Source organism: Carassius auratus, chromosome 26 (assembly GCF_003368295.1).
Source record: "Carassius auratus strain Wakin chromosome 26, ASM336829v1, whole genome shotgun sequence".
Classification (NCBI taxonomy): Eukaryota; Metazoa; Chordata; class Actinopteri; order Cypriniformes; family Cyprinidae; genus Carassius; species Carassius auratus.
Window position 1 is genome coordinate 11,845,899 of NC_039268.1, and position 19,071 is coordinate 11,864,969.

Consider the following 19,071-nt stretch of genomic DNA (forward strand, 5'->3'; position numbering starts at 1 on the left):
TTTATTCCAGGTAACAAACACATCTATATTGTATTGATAAGGTGCACTTTATGCATGAATCGGGAATGAGACATTTGCAACCTTAGTGAAAAATAAGTATTATATAATAACATGTATTTTAAATAATATATTTAAATATAATACAGATTCATTTACATATTTATACACCTAATAAAAATACCCTGCATCTATCTATCTATCGCCTACATTTAAATATGTAAGAATTCATATTTTATATTTTTACATTGTTGCATTATTGATTCTAGGTAAAAAAAAAAAACAACTGCAAAAAAGTATTTCTATATTGTATTGATAAGGTGAACTTTATGCATGAATAGTGAATTAGAAATGTGCAGTGGTGTAGAGTATTTATAATTTGTATAATAATAATAATAATACTATATATATATATATATATATATATATATATATATATATATATATATATGCATGCATGCATGATGTATGTCTTTTGTCTTTGGCAGTAATGTAAATGCCCTGATGACTCTGAGCTAGAGAGCGAGACTGCTGCTGGGTTACACTCATTCTGGTTGTAAGATGATCCCTCCTCCTCCAGAGCTGACGGAGTAAGCGAGTGCTGCTCGAGACAGGAAGGACTGCTGAGCACTGAATGCTAACAAGGGGGAGAGAGAGTACATGTCCACGGCGAGCGAAAAGGTGGGGGGTTCAACAGCGAGATATGGAGAAATACAATTAACCTGCAATGTGCCAACGCCAAATTCACGCCGATCACAACCATCCTCACCACCGATCATCACCCTCATCCTCACCGCCACCAACAGCGCGCGCGTCCTTGTCTTTTTCCTCCTAAGTGAAATGTATCGGGACTGTATGGGATCTTTTTTCTGACAATGGAGATTGAGAATATCGTGGCCAACACCGTGCTGCTGAAGGCGAGGGAAGGTAAGAGACGCGCAATGGCGCAAGCAATTATCGCCGGACGCGTCTTAATGAATCCCGTATTAACTTTAACACGGACGAGGCTGAATTCAGCGTCTCACTGGATCTGAGTATCTTCGCCACATCTGTATACATTGTTGAATGTGCTTTCAAAAGTGCTCTCTGATAAATAGCATCTCATTCAGTATGCTATTACGCACTGATTATGCTCAGTCTCCTCTGTCAGACCCCTAATGGAGGTTACTGTGTATTTTCCCCTGGATTCATAACGCAGAGACCGCAGTGTACACCCATCCCCGTCTATTCACCTGGGAGGGAGGTTGAACTGCAGTTGTAGGCCGCAAGGTTGCCCCTCTTTCTGCGCACAAAGGAGTGCACTATGATAATTGTGAGCTCGGGTTGCTTCTTGCTGGACCGCTATCTTATCTCTGATAAATTAGGTATGACCAAACCACTCGATTCTGATTGGGCAAGCGCGGCATGAGCGCTCAAATGTGTTTTATTTTTAAATAAACTGTCTAACAGGATATTTTACCGTTGCCTATTACTCCGGATCGACGCAAGTTTGGCGAATCAAAAGTTTAGGAAAAACGCTCACACTCACAGTAATACGAATTCCCTCGAATGACAGTATTTGACAGGATTTTAAAAGTAGGCATACAATTTCAATTCATACTGTGGGGTGCATTGTAACATCTGAGGGGCACGTTGTAACATGACCATATGACAGGTTAAAATTTTATCTGATCAAATGAAAAAATAAATAAATAATAAAAACTTCTAATAAAACAAAATAAAAATTCAAATAAAATAATGTCATTTTTTAAGAATTTAAAATAATCTGATTATTGATCCCAACCTTGGGACCAGAGATGTATAGTAACGAAGTAGAACTACTTCACTACTGTACTTAAGTACTAAAAGGCGGTATCTGTACTTTTCTAGAGTATTATTTTTTTCTCCTACTTCCACTTTTACTTCGGTACATATTTTCGCTGAGTTTAATACTTTTACTCCAATATTTTTTTTATGTGCTGCATCGTTACTCGTTACAATTATAATAATCTTACGAATAATTCCATTACAAACCACTGCCAGAACTGTAGATGGCAGGTTTGATGAAGCTGGCACTGAGCGAATCAAGCGAGACTGCGCGTGCTGAATGAACTGCTGTGAAGAGAGAGATGAACACCGAGCCGAGCCAGATAATGACTCGTTCACGAGTCAAGAACCGGTTGCATCGGTTTTCGGATGACCAGTAACGTTAGTTCTTTCTGACAGTTCGATTCAATAAACCAGTTGAAGAAAACAGTTCACCGATTCTTTTGCGCTCGATGCAATGGCGTCATTGGCGTTGGCTGCACATGGGCTCATAACATTAACACAGAATCAGTTCAGAATCAATCACCAAAAGAAAACAGTTCGGTTCCAGACGCTCTGTGTGTCGGTTTGCTTCACGCTAAATCACACATGCGCAGTATCATCAGCTCCTCGGTTCACGAATCGGACGCGTCTGACAGAAACGGTTCTTGACTCGTGAACGAGTCATTATCTGGCTCGGCTCGGTGTTCATCTTCAGTTCTCTCTTCACATCAGTTCAGTCAGTGTACTGTTTGAGTCAATGAATTACTCCGGGATATTGGTTTGTTTTAACTCCGAGGGAGTGTCAGACACATTAAACAAGTTAACGTCTTAATTCATCTGTGGATTAATGCGTATTGGAGACGCGAACTGTTTAAAACGATTCAGTTCGATTTGGTGGACTGTTTCAAAAAGATCCGGTTACATCGAATGATTCGTTCGCGAACCAGATATCACAAACTGCTTTGTTTTTAACTGTCTTAAAACAGACACGGAAGAGAAGACAATGCTGAATAAAGTCATAGTTTTTGCTATTTTTGGACCAAAATGTATTTTCGATGCTTCAAAAAATTCTAAATGACCCTCTGAGGTCTTATGGGTTTGAAACAACATGAGGGTAAGTTATTAATGACATCATTTTGCAAATTGGGCTAACTAACCCTAGTAACCGTTTTTTGTTTACAAGAAGTTACAGTCAAAGGAATTGTGATTGTCCTTTAGGTTAATCATTTGAAATAGTAAAAACAATATGTTCAAACTTTTGACTACTTTCTTTAATAGCTACATAACACAATACTTCTACTTTTACTTTCAGTACTTGAGTAGTAAATTTTAAAATAGACTACTTGCAATACTTAAGTACAAAAAATGTTGAATACTTTAGTACTTCTACTTAAGTGTGGTGCTTAAAGAGCACTTCTACTTCTACTCAAGTCACTTTTTTGATAGAGCACTTGTACTTTTACTCAAGTATGGTTCTCTAGTACTTTATACATCTCTGCTTGGGACAGCCCATATAAATGAGTAATTACATTTTACTATGGTAAAATAGCATGTGTGGCTATATTTAACCTCTTTATACATGCCAAAACATTTTATGATTTTTTTTTTTTGTATAGGCAAAAACTTTTTTTTTTTAATCACCAATACATTTTTAGTTTTCATTATTTATTTTTTTATTTTTTATTTTTTTTTTACCAAACTTTGTATAAATATAATTCTCAACTATGATGATAATAAACATGCTTTTAGTCCCGGTGTCCTCATATGAGGACATATATGAAATCAACGTCCTGTTTTGTTACAGAAAGTCATATTTTGATTTGAAACCCCAAACGATGATTTATGACACTCATTTTAAAAAATAATCAGATTTAAATGATAATTACAAAATATGATCATATTTGCATAAGAGTGTCACTAAATTAATATCAGACATATTAGATGACCATGGAGAGGGAGTGGTCATAGTGCAACATTCAAACATTTGGTTTCTCCGAAAAGCCCTGAATGTGCTCTATACAGGACATCCAGACTTAAACTGTGGCATGTACAGTCTCAGAGAAATTCACTAAAATATAATGTCCTTATATGAGGATGCAAGGTCTCAGGAGGTTAAAGCATGTGTGTTACAACTAACACCCCAGTTACTTTGTGCCCAGCACTCCCCTAATTATTGTTATTCAGCATGACAAAAATTATGTAATATTAATATGCGCATGCCCAGTAAGCCCAAGTGGCCGTAGCTGTATCCCCTCTAGCCTTAACCGCAATAAAGGGGCAGTCACACTTTTAATTCAGTAGAATTCCATTCATATAGATGCAAATGTGAAGATGTTTCGCAAATTTGTATCATGAAAAGCCGTATGACCAATAGATCAATACGTCATTCTTAGTGTGATGAAATTATAAAGTGGCTCAGCTAGCCCCCCCAAAAAAAGATAAAACTAGGACTATTTTTCTTAGAGGAAGCTTTGATATTGACATGAAACCGAAGTAGCCATAGATCTTTTCTTCCATATTGTGGCTTATATCTGAGTGTATTGTATAACAGATTATCAAAAAATAGAAAATGTTGGGAGGACTTGGTTCTATGCATCAGTTGTTGATGTGATTTTGAGAAATGTACATGCTCAGAGTAATCGCATACAATAAGATCTATAACATGCTTTCAAACAAAATAGCAGGCATTTTTATTTCATGCCAATTTTAAGATTACTATTACTTTTAATAATTGAGAATCTTCAATATACCAGCTTTCAACCTGGGACAACGAGGGCCTCAGCAAAGATTAAAACAATCTGACTAACTTAACCACTTTAAATGCTAAAAGTCTTTAAAATGAACGTGTAAACTGACATTAGATGTCATGTTTATTTTCCGACAGAATAACTGGTGTTGTTGTGGTTTTTGCAGAACATACAGTTCTTGAAACTTCTGGAATAACATTAAATTATGCTTAATTGTTTTAACCAATCGGCACTCCTAGTTTCCGGGAAAACAAACAGTATTATCATCGTTACAGCAGAAGAACTCAAAGAAATATCTTAGCCTACATAGGAGTTAAAATGACTGAGAACCACTGCTTTTTTAAAAGGCATTTTTTTGTTCACAGTTGTGCCAGTAGTAGTTTCCTTTAAGTGTGTTAGTTGATTGGATATTCTTCCCTTCTTTGTTTGGTAGAGAATTTATCAGGTTGTGTACAGTTATCTCAGATAGGCCTTCGCTTGCAAAAATAAGGCTGTTCTTTATGATAGGGCCAAAAAATGCATATCTGAGGTCGTCTAAAATTATTACATTAATAAAGTTGACAAATGAAAAGATTTCATCCATCGATTTCAGTATTCAGCATTTTCTGTGATCTATCTTTCATCAAATGATTTAAGTATTTGGCATTAAATTTCTATTATTTATTTACTACATTTTTTTTTCTATTTTTGATATTTTATTTTATATATTTTATATATCTTTAAAATCAGATTAATTTATAGATTTTAGATAGATTATAGATTTTAGTTAGATTTTATTTTATACATTTTATATATTTTTCATTTGTATTATTTAATTTGTAGATTTTATTTATATTTTTAGATTAGATGTTATTTTTATTTTCTAAACATTATACATTAGGTTATGATTCATACGAATGCACAAAGGAAAGCAACAGGTCATTAGTTCTCTTAAGTTTTTTTCCACTCTTTTTAAACTCCTCATTGCCATAATCTTGCAATTATTATGAGCTCATAAATCCTGTAAGCACAGTATTTTTTATATTTTTATTAAAAGCAAGATGCTGTTTAAAATATTTTAAGACAGAGTACAGCAGGACATGCCAACTTTCAAAAAGTGTTTTATGTCGACTTCCCAAATACATTTTAGAGGAATGTTGAAACGGCATAATTGTTGTGTTTCTGTTTGTGTTGAATAATGAGGAAATAGTTGGAGTTATTGCGTGTCTGTAGGCAAATTGATTTGCAGTGAAAGTGTTGATCTATTTTTCTTGTTTTCAGCCAGTCATCTTGATTTTCCTCCTGTTTATCTTGTCCATTATGGAAAAATAGAAAATATATTTGTGTACCTTTACAAGAACTGTTCCAAAAATTGCTTATATCCTTGCATAGACAGTCCTTTGACTTGTGGCATGAAAGGGCGTTTATTATAGTCTCTTCTTTTGTTTCACTTCAGCGGTTGCTAATTTCTGTACTTCTAGTGTAGATTGCACAAAGTGTATCATGTGTGAGGGTATGACTGGTCAAACAGCTCAGCGGTTGTGTGTGTTTGTGTGTGTGTGTGTGTGCATATTATTGCATTAGTATTGAGTGAGTGATGTGTTGTCAATGTATAATCAAATGCAAGAATGAACATGTTGTACTATGTGCATCTGTGCAGTCACTGTCAATTTACATCTTAGATCTTAATTACTAGAGACTGCTGTTTATATTAGATGGTGATCACAATGCCGCTAAATTAGCAAATTAACTATTTATAATGTAACATACTGATAAATATATATATATATATTGGCTGAATGCACTGTAAGTTGCTTTAGATAAAAGCGTCTGCTAAATGCATAAATGTAAATGTAATGGAAGTAAAGGTAGTTAATTACGTTAAAAAGTAACTGGAGGTTAGATGAGATAAAACATCCAAGACATGTGTATGCATGTATACATAGACCAAAAACTGCTCTCTCTCAGACAGGTTTGCAAAACATATTGCTATGGGTTTCATAAGGAAATGATACAAACAATAAGATGTAGATTAATCACCTACTTCTTACCCCAAAAGTATTTGACCGCCCAAGGGTAATTTCAGAGGCCAGCAGTTCTCAGTCTGTGTGTTTTTTCAAGAGCATGACTTGTAAGGCTGTCTGTAATGTTGCTGAAATTACAGTAAATCCTGAAGGATAAACTCTTCTCATTCCTCTGTTTTGAGGAAAACTGTTTTCCCAGGAATGCTTTTGGCCTCAAGACGGCAAGCTTTTGATTACACTCTTGAAAGCTGCTTGCATGTTTTGCATTAAACAATTATGTGAAAACAAGGTCTGATTATTTCAAATGATCGTACAGGTTCAAACTTTGCCAGCTGTCATGCATCTCTCTAAAGGCAATGCTCTTTTGGGATTAATAGCATTGATTACCAGATGTATGGAGCAATGTTTGTTTGTTTATTTGATTGATTCAGAACTCAGGAAACATGAGAGAAAGGATTTCTGGAAAACTTGCGTTTCTGGCCTTTGTGACAGGGGGTTATTACATTTAAAAAAAACAAAAAAACATTTGAATTATATGAATGAATATTACTGATTGTGAATAAAGCAAAGTATGTGCACCTGGATGTACACGGTTCACTCGTGTGGAATAAGTCAATGCCAAAATTATTATTATATTTATTTTCTATGTATATATTTATTTTAACCACAGATACTGACTGACAAATGATAGTAAAGAGGCATAGTGTTCATTTTAATTGTAATTTGCATTGAGTTCATCTTAACAGTTTCTCACCTTGTCTGTCATAGGAGGAGGAGGGAAACGGAACGGACGGAGCAAGAAATGGAAGGAGATGCTCAAACTGCCTCATATCAGCCTCTGCGAGGAACTTAGACGCACTATTGGTAAGATGGATGTATGAAAGAGAGCATTCAGAAGATCTGCATTCAGACATGGCGCTTCACGCTTGAATTGCTTTGAGGGTAGGAAAATCCCTCCAGACAGAATTTAGATACGGGTGAAGAGGCATGATTAATTGTGTTCATTTTTTTTAACGCTTTTCATGTTTGTTTTTATTTTTATTATAATTAATTGCGCTAAACTGAGGTATTAATAAAATACCAGTTAGTTTGTATTTGTATACAGACAAACAGTCCTTCCAACCACAGGAAGCAAAACACTTCCAACCACAGGTTTTTTTTTTTAGTGGCTTAAATGAAAGTTTGCAAGTATATCTCATTAGTGTGATTTGATGTAGCAGTAAATGAAGAGTGTAAGTCTAAAAGGGAGAAGTGTTTTTTTTAAGAATAGAATTAGAATCGTGAGTGCTAGAGTTAGAGGGTCAAATAAAGATCAGATTGAGTTGGGCGTTGGAGGGAACATTTCATTTAAAAGTCTGTAAAAGTGAGTTTGTGCTTCTTTGTGATGGCACAATCAAGTGATGATCACTTGCAGAATGCAAACTTCTAGAGGGCACATAAGTCTGAACTAATGAATTTAGGTAAAGGAGTGCAGAGCCAGTGGTAGTTTTGTAGGCAAACATCAATGCCTTGAATTTTATGCGAGCAGCTATTGGTGTCAGTGCAAATTGATAAACAGAGGTGTGACGTGCATTCTTTCTGACTCATTAAAAATGAATCTTGCTGCCGCGTTCTGGATTAATTGTAAAGGTTTTATAGAACTGTCATGAGAGCATTGCTATAGTCCAGCCTGGACAGAACAAGAGCTTGAACAAAAATTGTTTACCTTTCTCTTTTTTTTATCAGATTTATAATATTAAACTTTTTTTTTTTTTTTTTTTTTACTTGTTGAACCTTGTGTACCCCAAAAGGAGTACATTTAAAAATATATATTTTAATTTGGTTCTTAAAAGGGTTGGTTTATTTTGTGGTTCACTAAACAAAGCATACTTGCTAGTGGATTTTTTTATTAAAGGCTTTATATTGTTTAGAATGTTGCTGTCAGTTAAATGTATTCTGGTGTGTGGGCAGGTGTGTGTGTGTTTGCGTCAGACAGCTGTAGACCTTTGCTCAGTGAGGAAGTCCCGGCTGAGTCCGTTTCCTCTTGGCCCAGAATGCACCAGACCCAAAGGGTTCCTCAGCTTGAGCTCTGCTCACCATCGCTGTGATTTAGTGCCGTGGTTGTATGCTGAGTTATGCACTTTCTGTGTGTATGAAGGAAATATTTGATTAAAGGGGTCATATCACATTTAAAGCATTTTATTTTTTCCCCTAAGGTCCACAAAAATGTTAGTTGAAGGCTTTGCACCTCATAAATAGAAGGCTTTGCACTCTCTGATAAATTCCATGAATATGGTACAGTTTTGTGTCTGGGGACTTTATTTCTAAATAAAAGCACACATTTCATGTTTTGCTGTGTGACCTGTTAGATATGTTGAGAAATTATTATCACATTGCATTAAAAGTATCTAATATTAAACGGATAATGATATACCTTTTTAAAATAAGGGATTTTAGTCCATTCCTCTCCTTTCATTTTGACACAATCTGTTAAATAGAATGCAACATTCAGGATTTTTTTTTCATAGGGGAATCGATTTTTAAGGAAAATTGTAAACATTTAAAGACAGACTTACTCTGAGCTATGAGGTTGTTAAACGATCGTTTAAGCTTTTGTTAAAGCTACTGTATAAGTCCACATTATTTCTACTACTTTATAACTACTTTTTTTAATAATCGTATTTAACAATGAAATTTCTATTGAAAAGTGACATTATCCATGATGATGCAAAGACATACGGTGAGTGAGAGAATCGTGACAAGCAAATCATGACAAAAGAACACTTTAGAGCTTACCCATTTTCAGGGGTTGGATAATGAAACACCTTGTTTTAGACCACAACAGTTTATTAGGATGATTTAGTAGAGCCTCCTTTCGCAGCCAATATAGAATCAGTTGGTCTTCGGAATGATAGATACAAGTCCTGCACAGTAGTCAGAGGGATTTTAAGTCATTCCTCTTTTGCAGAACAGTGGCCAGGTCTGTACGTGATGCTGGTGGAGGAAAACGTTTCCTGACACGCTCTTCCAAAACACCCCAAACTGGCTCAGTAATATTCAGATCTGGTGACTGTGTAGGCCATGGGAGATGTTCAACTTCACTTTCATGTTCATCAAACCACTCTGTCACCACTCTTGCTGTGTGTATTGGTGCATTATCATCCTGATACACGGCTTGAACCATTGGGTGCACATGGTCCTCCAGAATGGTCCAGTACTCCTTGGCAGTGACGCGCCAATCTAGCCTAGTATTGGGCCTGGGGAATGCCATGATATTGTAGCTCAAACCATTACTGATCCACCTCCATGGCTCACTCTGGGCATGCAACAGTCCGGGTGGTAAGCTTCTTTGGGGCTTCTCCACATCATAACTCTCCCAGATGTGGGAAAGACAGTGAAGATGGACTCATCAGAGAACAATACATGTTTCACATTGTCCACAACCCAAGATTTCCACTGCTGGCACCATTGAAACCGGTATTTGGCATCGGCACAAGTGACCAAAGGTTTGCCTATAGCAGCCCGACCATGTATATTGACAGAGCTAGATTAATAGTTTTGGTGGAAACAGGAAAACTGAGGTGCACATTTAATTCTGCAATGAGTTGACCAGCTGTGATTTCATGATTTCTGGATATAGTCCAGGCTAGCACCTGGACTTCTATTCAAACAGCTTCCTCTTTCATCAACAGCTACTCCTGTTGGATGTGGTTCATCCTTCGTGGTGGTATGCTGACATCACTCTGATACTGTGGCTCTCGGTACACCAAAAAGACTTGCTGTTCTGGTCACAGATACACCAGCGCACCAATAATTTGTCCACATTTGAACTCTGATGTGTCTCTCATTATGTTGTATGCATTGCAGTTTTTTTATGTACAGCTGTGCTATTGCCCTGCTAATTCAGAATGTGCAATCATTGAATATTGGTCATCAGGCTGCACAAATATAGTCATGAAACCTCCAACGCTATTTTGGCCAGTGTTTCAGTTTCATTGTTCAACCCCTGTATATATATAAATAACAAAATTTTACATATACTTCGCAGTATCTGCTAAGTGTACATACACTTGATTCTTAATACTGTGTTGTTACCTGGATGGTTCACAGCTGTATTTTTATTTATTTATTTGTTTTTTTTGTGAAAGTTGTTTATGAGTACCTCGTTTGTCCTAAACAGTTCAACTGCCCTCTGTTCTTTAGAAAAATCCTTCACTTGCCACAAATTCTTTGGTTTTCCAGCAACTTTTGCACATTTGAACCCTTTCCAACAGTGACTGTATGATTTTGAGATCCATCTTTTCACACTGAGGATAACTGAGGGACTCACACAATATTACATAAGGTTCAAATGCTCACTGATGCTCCAGAAGGAAACACGATGCTTTAAAATCAGGGTAACGTGAACTCATTTTGTTCTCTGGGAAACATGTAAGTGTCTTCTGTAGACTCTAAATGGTAGTACTAAGTGAAAAAATATGATATCTTAATTGTGTTCAAACTTTACACCCCTGGGTTTTAATGCATTGTTTTTCCTTCTGGAGCATCAAGGACAATTAGAGCCTTTTGTAATAGTGCATTTTGCAAATGCAAATAACATGCATTTTGGATGACCCCTCTTATTTTTATATTAACATTTTGCAGATACTGCAAAGTGTATGTAAAATTTTGACAACATGCACATATTGCTTTTTTGTTTAAGCTGTAAAGTACACAGTCTTGTACGTAGGGCTGCACGATTATGACAGAAATCATAATTGACAATTATTCCCTTGAAATTTGTATTGCTATTGTTAATTACGATTATGACAATTTACAATGAATGATGTTAATGCCATTGTTTGATGCAACTGCATGCCATATTTTGATATAATCATTTTATTCCCCTATGGGGAAAATAAATGGGGAAATACTGGAACCAAGACTGCTGTAGAAGTATTTGAACTTGAACTTGAACTAATTCTTTAACATAGGTTCAATAAATGGCCTTATTGCATTTGATTTGTGAAAGTTTCACTGCATTTTCATAACACAATGAACTCTTTCATTTCAAAAGGACAATTTAATATTTAATAATGTGACCCTTTAAAGGAAACTCCTCATATGACAATGATAGGTTTAACCCTCTTTCTGTCTCTCTTGTTTATCACTCTCAGAGAGGGATTACACTAGCCTTTGTGAGAAGCAACCAATTGGTCGTCAGTTATTTCGGCAGTTCTGTGACACGCAGCCCAAATTACGGCGGTGCATAGAGTTCCAGGATGCTGTGGTATGAAACCTCTGCACAAATATACATATAGTCTGCACCTCTCTTTAACTTCTCTTTTTACTCTTTTACCATCTCCATGTCAAAAATGCAATTGTTCTCTTACTTTCACTCTAATGGAATACACATTTTGTGCACCCTAACAACACTCATAAAAATAAAGGTTACAAAAGGGTTCCCCAAAGACCCTTTTAGTGAACAGTTCTTTTGAATCATTTGAATAATGATTTGAATCTGTGATTTCATCTCTAATTTCAGCATTATTTGTGTGTGTGTGTGGTTGTTTAGGCAATGTATCAGGTGGCTCCTGATGAGAAGAGGAGAGACGTTGGTTTAAATATTTTAGACACATATTTTAATAATGGGGTAAATATTGTTCTCGCACACTCCTACATGCATGTGTACTTTGAAAGAATTGCTGAATTAATGATTGAACGTGAACTTCTCTCTCTCTCTCTCTCTCTCTCTCTCTCTCTCTCTTTTTAAATTGCACCCTATCAACCGCTCTTCCTGTTTCCTCTCCCTCCTTCCCATACTGTAGTCGGCAGCTCATCTACCAGAGATGGCTCAGGATGTGGTTGGGGAATGCAGGCAGAAACTGGAACAGAGTCCCTGTAAAGAGCTGTTCCAGGAGTGCACCAGGTAATAACACTGTTATTTTGAATCAAACCAGTTCATTTGCCAGCCATCTACTGTAAGTAACAGCAGTTTTGCTGTCAAGCAACATCTATGCAACAACTTTCGGTAGAATAATAATCTCTAAGACACTTTCCCAGGTATTGATTCAATATTACACTACTGATTGATAATTTGAAAGAAGTTAGTAGTAAGTAATACTGAAAGAAGAAGTACTCACCAATTCTACCAAGGCTGGATTTAATTGATCTAAAATACAGTAAAACGGTAATATTGGTAAAAAAAAAAAAAAAGGTATAATTTATACTATATTTTATAAAGTTATTTTCAATTTACAGCATCATTACTCCAGTCTTCTATCATTATCCTTTACAAACATTCTAATATGTTGATTTGGTGCTTAAGAGTGCTTTCTTATCATTATCGAAAACAGTTGTGCTGCCAAATTTTTTTGTATAAACCACAACTTTTTTTTATCAGGAGTCTTTGATGAATAGAAAATTCAAAAGAACAGCATAATATTTTGTAACATTATCAATGCCTTTACTGTAAGCCTTTTCAATTTAATGCATCCTTTTTTAAAAATGGTGCAAAATGGTGCTTTCATGGATTTTCTATTTATTTATTTATTGGTCATTTTGGTACTTGAGATCTTCAGTTCACACATGCACATTAATTAATGCATTCCAAAGACTGTACACATTATTTAATTTTTTTAAACAATTTACCCTCATGAGAGTAATTCAATGTTTTTTTGGTTGAACTATTACTTGAAGATAATGCAGTAGGCTTGTCCATGTGTTACACATGCTTGTTATTTAGTTTATGGTTGGTGGTGATACATTTATGGATCTCAGTTTGTGTTATTTACTGGTATTAGTGTGAATACCTACTGTTCTAGAATGAACCGTTAGCTGTAGTAATACTGTTTGTCTGAATAAAGTAAACACGTGACTTTGAATCTAAACAGTGTTTTGTGTGTTTGTGATTTGCGTCATTCAGTCTTTTAGTTCTGTTTAGTTTAGGCTTCCTTTCTGTTGGAGAGGGGGTGAGGCGGAGTACTTTAACCCTTCCTGTTAAATCTCTATGGGCATTATTTTTGTTAAAGTGTATGTTTATGTATCTGAGTGTGATAGCGTGTTACATTAGAGGAGATAATCATTGATGATCGCACGCCGTCATTTAAGTTTTGAAGAGTTGCAACCAACAAGTAGAGATGCTACAAATGTAATGACATTTTTCATGGCATACAAGCAACTCCATTTAGCAAACCGAGTATTATGGCAGTGTTATGGAACAAAGATGGTAACAGAGCCAATTTGTTTTTTTGTTTTTTATGTATTATTGCGATATTCATGCACCATGGCATTTTTATGGCCTCTACACATTCCTCAAGCATTCCTTCTCTTCTTTTCAGGATAGTTCGTGAATATTTAAGTGGAGAGCCATTCTCGGCATATCAGGAGACAATGTACTTTTCCCGTTTTCTTCAGTGGAAGTGGTTGGAGAGGTGAGAAGCATCTCTATCAACCTTTCTGATTTTATGAGGGATTTCACTTTTATGACAGATTATATACTGTTATATACCGTCTCTAAGTTTTAACATGAATTACATACACAGAATGTTAGTTGTAATGAAATCATCCTTTTTGCAATGGAAAATTATATTATATTTTTTTTGTGCATTGAATTGACTTTTATTTTATTTGCAGGCAACCAGTTACCAAAAACACTTTTAGACACTACAGGGTATTGGGCAAGGGCGGATTTGGTGAGGTGGGTAATTTCATTACTGTTGCGATCTGACATGAAATATTGGAATATTTATTGAAAAACGTGTTGTATATTTCAAAATCATCATAAACTATTCTTAACAAGTCTGTTATTTTGTAATGATTGTGAGTGCAGTTTTTATGACCTTTTTAATCGTCACACAGCAGGAAAGTGCACAGTTATTTTTTGCTTCACTTTAGAGAAATGACATAAATAATTAGCACTAATTGCTGCCTGATTCTTTCCACTAGGTTTGTGCCTGCCAGGTTCGTGCCACTGGTAAGATGTACGCCTGTAAAAAGCTGGAGAAGAAACGGGTGAAGAAAAGAAAAGGTGAAGCAATGGCATTAAATGAAAAACGCATTTTAGAAAAAGTTAACAGTAGTTTTGTAGTAAGTACTACTTTCTTTTTATTCCTCATTTTTACTTTTATCTTAACCTGTCGTGTCAGTTGCATGCTGGTCTTGTCTGTGTTATTTGTGCCACAAACATTTAAATCCACTGTGATTCAGTTTCTGTGAGGTTCTCAACAGAGGGAAAATATTCCACATATTTCAGGCAAATATTAATGTACTTTTCATGGGACAAATCTCGTCTGGAGTAATAGTTCATAACGAATAGCTATGAACTGAATCATTTTCAGTACCTCCTGACTAGCTAAATCACAGAGGGATGCAGCTATTTTGCTGTGATCCCAAATATCAACCATAAAAATAATTTATTTGCAATGTAAAAAAGGAATTTTAGCTATTTACATGGTAAACAAATATTCAAACAAAGCATATATCACCAAGCAGTTATATAACAACCTTGAAATGGTCAGAACACAAAACACATCCCTGGTTTGTTCATATGTTCCTCTTATTGTCTTCACTAGTACCACTTGTAAGGAATGTTCTATTACAAGTTTTTTAACGTTTCAAACAAAAATAGAGGAATCGTGGGATACTGCATTGTATGGCTCTCATTTACCCTTTCAATAGATTGCAATTGGGTTATTGGAATATTTTCCCCATTCACTTTCTCCATGTAAAAACTTCTTGAAGAGAATGGATGGTTTATTGCCTTGGCACTTTATCTTTTGGAACATTTAAATATTCTAAACCTAAAAAAGTTTTTTTTTTCTTTTTTTTATTAAAGATAACCGCTGTAATATTTGATTAAAAACACAGTAAAATTATAAGAATGTAAAAAATAGTTATAAATTTACTGTGTTGTGACATTAGAATCTTAATTTATTCCTGTGGTGGCAAAGCTACATTTTTAGCAGCCATTATTCCAGCCTTTTTTAAATTATCTTTTGGAATTTGGTAACACAGTACACATTCTAGAACCTCTAAAACAATGGATTTTAAAAGAGAACGTGTACAGACATAGCACACAGTGCCTGCAGTGTAAAGTCGGCCTCTGATTCATTCCACTACAGCTGTAGAGCACCTGAGCCTCTGTCCACCCACCCACACACTAACACACAAGCTCACACAGACACACACTGTCACATACACACCCATTGCAGCTGTGTGCAAATGTCTTTTAGGCATGTAGCATGCATCTAAATTTAAAAGAAAGTGTGTGTGTGTGTGTGTGTGTGTGTGTGTCTGTGTGCAAGAGCATGCATGTGTGTGTGTGTCTCTGTGCACATTCATGCTACAGGCAGGAGCGATTGCTCTTCATGAGCTACTCCACAAATGAGAACATCTCTGTTGCCTAGCAATGCTGACCAAACAGCAGCATTAGAGAGCGGAGTCAAGTGCTCTAAACCTTAAACCCCCACACACACACATATGCACACACACTCTACTGTTCATTCAGTATGTTATAAACAGACTCATGTTTAAAAGTTGGGATGACAAGTAAACTTTAACAGTATAAAGTGACATAATGCTGTGACTAATATGAGCTATGTTTGATGGGACACAGCTTGTGCTCTCTTCAGACTTTGTCTTCACCCTACAGTTACTAACTAAATAGATAACTGGTTATCTGTATGATTGTGTGTGTGTGTGTGTGTGTGTGTGTGTGTGTGTGTGTGTGTGTGTGTGTGTGTGTGTGTGTGTGTGTGTGTGTGTGGGTGGGTGTTTGGTTTGTATGAGGGGCCGTACAAGACTTAATTCATTCTGGCACTCTCACACACTTACATTCTCCTTTCACATACATATATTCTTGCTTTTACACACTTACATTCTTCTTACACATGCATACATTTCTACTCTTACACACACATACATTCTCCTTTCATATGCATATATTTTTGCTTTCACACACACACACATATTCTCCTTACAAATACATAGATTTTTGCTTTCACACTTAAACATTCTCCTTACACATACAGACATACATATATTTCTACTCTCACACACATACATTCTCCTTTCACATACATATACACACATATATAGAATGTATGTTTGTAAGAGAAGAATGTATGTATGTGCGAGAGAGAGTATAGTGGAAACCAGGGCCGTGCACAGACCTTTTAAGGGGCATGTGCTGAAACTGAAAAAGGGCACCCCCCCCCTCCCCCATTTTTTATATCAAGATTATTTAGTAAGCCTGCATAAAAGGAAGAAATGGTCACATCTTCATGACAAATTCAATAACACAAAATAATAGCCTCAAAAGCTTTAGCTTTATTCACGATTAATAACAACCATAATAATAATAATATTAGATAATTAGATAATATAGATAAACAGGGTTTTAAGGGCTTCTTTAAACCTAATTACAACAGCAACCTTCTGTGAGCCATGTATCTGGCAAAAATTTGATACTGTGGTGGACCAGGGATGTTGGTCTCTTGAAGGTCTCTTATTCACTAAACTTTCCCTAAAATAAGCCAGCAATGAAAAAATAAATAAAAATAGTGTGAAAAGTACAGTTGCAGTGAAAAGCATTTCTGAAGGATCAGGTGACACTGAAGAGTACTGATGTAATGATGCTGAAAATTCAGCTTTGATCACAAAAATAAATTACATTTTAAAATATTCAAATAGAAACATTTATTTAAAATTGCAAAAATATTACACAATATTACTGATTTTGCTGTATTATGGATCAAATAAATGAAGCCTTGGAATGAATCATGAATTACATTCTGTATGATAAAATATAAAGATTTCAGTGATCTTCTGTAATTTTTTTTTTAGTTACTACTACATTACTGTAGTAAAACCATGTTTTACAACATTTTATACAGAGAGTATACAGAGAGTATACCATAACATGATTAGCCTAAATGTTAATAAATTAAGAGTATCATCAATCATAAATCAAAGAAGAAATTTCTTAGAAATATGTTATCTAGGCGACGAGGATCACTCGTCGCTGTGTAAGTTCCAGTATGAAACAGCGGGGGCGTACCTGTTATGATTTTCCGATGGTAAAAACAAATTATTTGTTGTTGTATTACTTATCAATATATCGTTTTTGACCAGCGAATGTGTGCAAATGTGATTTTTTTTTCTGTGCTCCATTAAAACGGCGACGGCGCCTGCCGCTGCGGGCATCACATTACATTTTCATCTAACGTTACAAACTAGTTTTTTTAGCTATATAGACGGAGCGCTCAGTTTTTCCTGTGGTAAAATGCATTTGGCCAAATTAGCATTTTATAAAAGATGAAATGCAACTGTATGCACAGGCTGTGTTGGCTATGTATTGGCTATGACTAGATGGCAAATGCTAGCCCTCTCTCTCAGGCGACGTCCCACATGTCTCAGTCAGTGAGTCAGTCAGACATCAAATAAATAAAATATGAGCCTTTATAGACAGTGTTTAGTATTACTTATTCAAACAACAAGATATTTATTTACCCTTCGCAAAACTTTGTTCTGCTCAGCTGTTGTCTACTGTGCGGCTGCTGTGGAACTTCAGTTGATTCAATGAATATAGAGAGGGCGGAGTTCAGCTTGGTGACAGCTTGAGGATCGAATAAGATTTACACAAGCTCGTTTTAAGAATTTTCATTTGGTAAAACAGACAGACAGACGTAAAGGGTGACCAATAGCATTGATTAAAAAAGAAAAAACAAAAACACCAAAAAAAGGGCACTTCGGAGTGTAAGGGCAAAAAGGGCATGTGCTCTGCACAGGTTGAGCCCTACCTGTGCACGTGCCTGGTGGAAACGGAAGGCGTTTAGCTGAAACGGAAGGCGTGTAGTGGAAACGGAAGGCAGATTAGGTGCGATCATCAGACTCAAAGTGACAGGTCTTGATCAGGATGGCTGAGGTAGATGAGTCAGCCGCAGAAGTATTTCAGCAAGCTATCTGGGTTTTAAAAAATACATAAATAATTATTATCATCGTTGCATGGCCTCGTCATTTGAGCGAGTTGTGATTGAGGACGCGAGCTTAGCCTCAGTCACGTTGCCAGATAGACGTATTATAAGCGTCCAAGGATATTTTTTTTTTCTTTTTTTCATTTAATTTAGGAAGTGAATTAAGTGGGAGGCAGCAAGTTAGGGACAGCGATATCTTTATATTATTTAAATAACCCAAGACTCATTGCGGTTTATTTATTTTTAGATTTTTATTTACTTATTTATTCAATTGCACAGCTCTGCGTGCAGCGATAACTCAGTGCTAGCCTAGTGTTCTATAAGCGCCACCTGCTGTCAGAGATTGAATTAGCAGTTTCATCGGAATCGGAAAGCGCTTTATTGCCAAATGTTTACACACAGAAGAAATTTCGTCAGGAGCTTCCAGTACAGAAAGTACAAACATAGTGCAGACACACACACATATAATTAAGGAAATAAAACTAATTATAATAAATAGTAATAATACAATATTAATTCAGCCCATCTGATGTTTTTGTTTTGTGCACTTGCTTCATGTTGCATATATATTGTTTGTTTGTTTGTTTGCTCAAGGTTAGTTTG

At 35.8% G+C, this 19,071-nt stretch overlaps 1 protein-coding gene across 2 annotated transcripts in view; it reads left to right on the forward strand.

The window, feature by feature from the left end:
* Positions 1-539: 539 nt before the first annotated feature.
* LOC113044338 (G protein-coupled receptor kinase 4-like) overlaps positions 540-19,071 on the forward strand; it is a 29,879-nt gene continuing 11,347 nt past the window's right edge. For both annotated transcript variants that reach the window (XM_026204245.1, XM_026204246.1), the window contains exons 1-8: positions 540-924; positions 7,304-7,399; positions 11,671-11,783; positions 12,069-12,146; positions 12,322-12,422; positions 13,834-13,926; positions 14,129-14,192; positions 14,441-14,581. In XM_026204245.1, the coding sequence (XP_026060030.1) occupies positions 873-924; positions 7,304-7,399; positions 11,671-11,783; positions 12,069-12,146; positions 12,322-12,422; positions 13,834-13,926; positions 14,129-14,192; positions 14,441-14,581 (738 nt within the window). In that variant the 5' untranslated portion in view covers positions 540-872. The remainder of the gene's footprint in view (positions 925-7,303; positions 7,400-11,670; positions 11,784-12,068; positions 12,147-12,321; positions 12,423-13,833; positions 13,927-14,128; positions 14,193-14,440; positions 14,582-19,071) is intronic.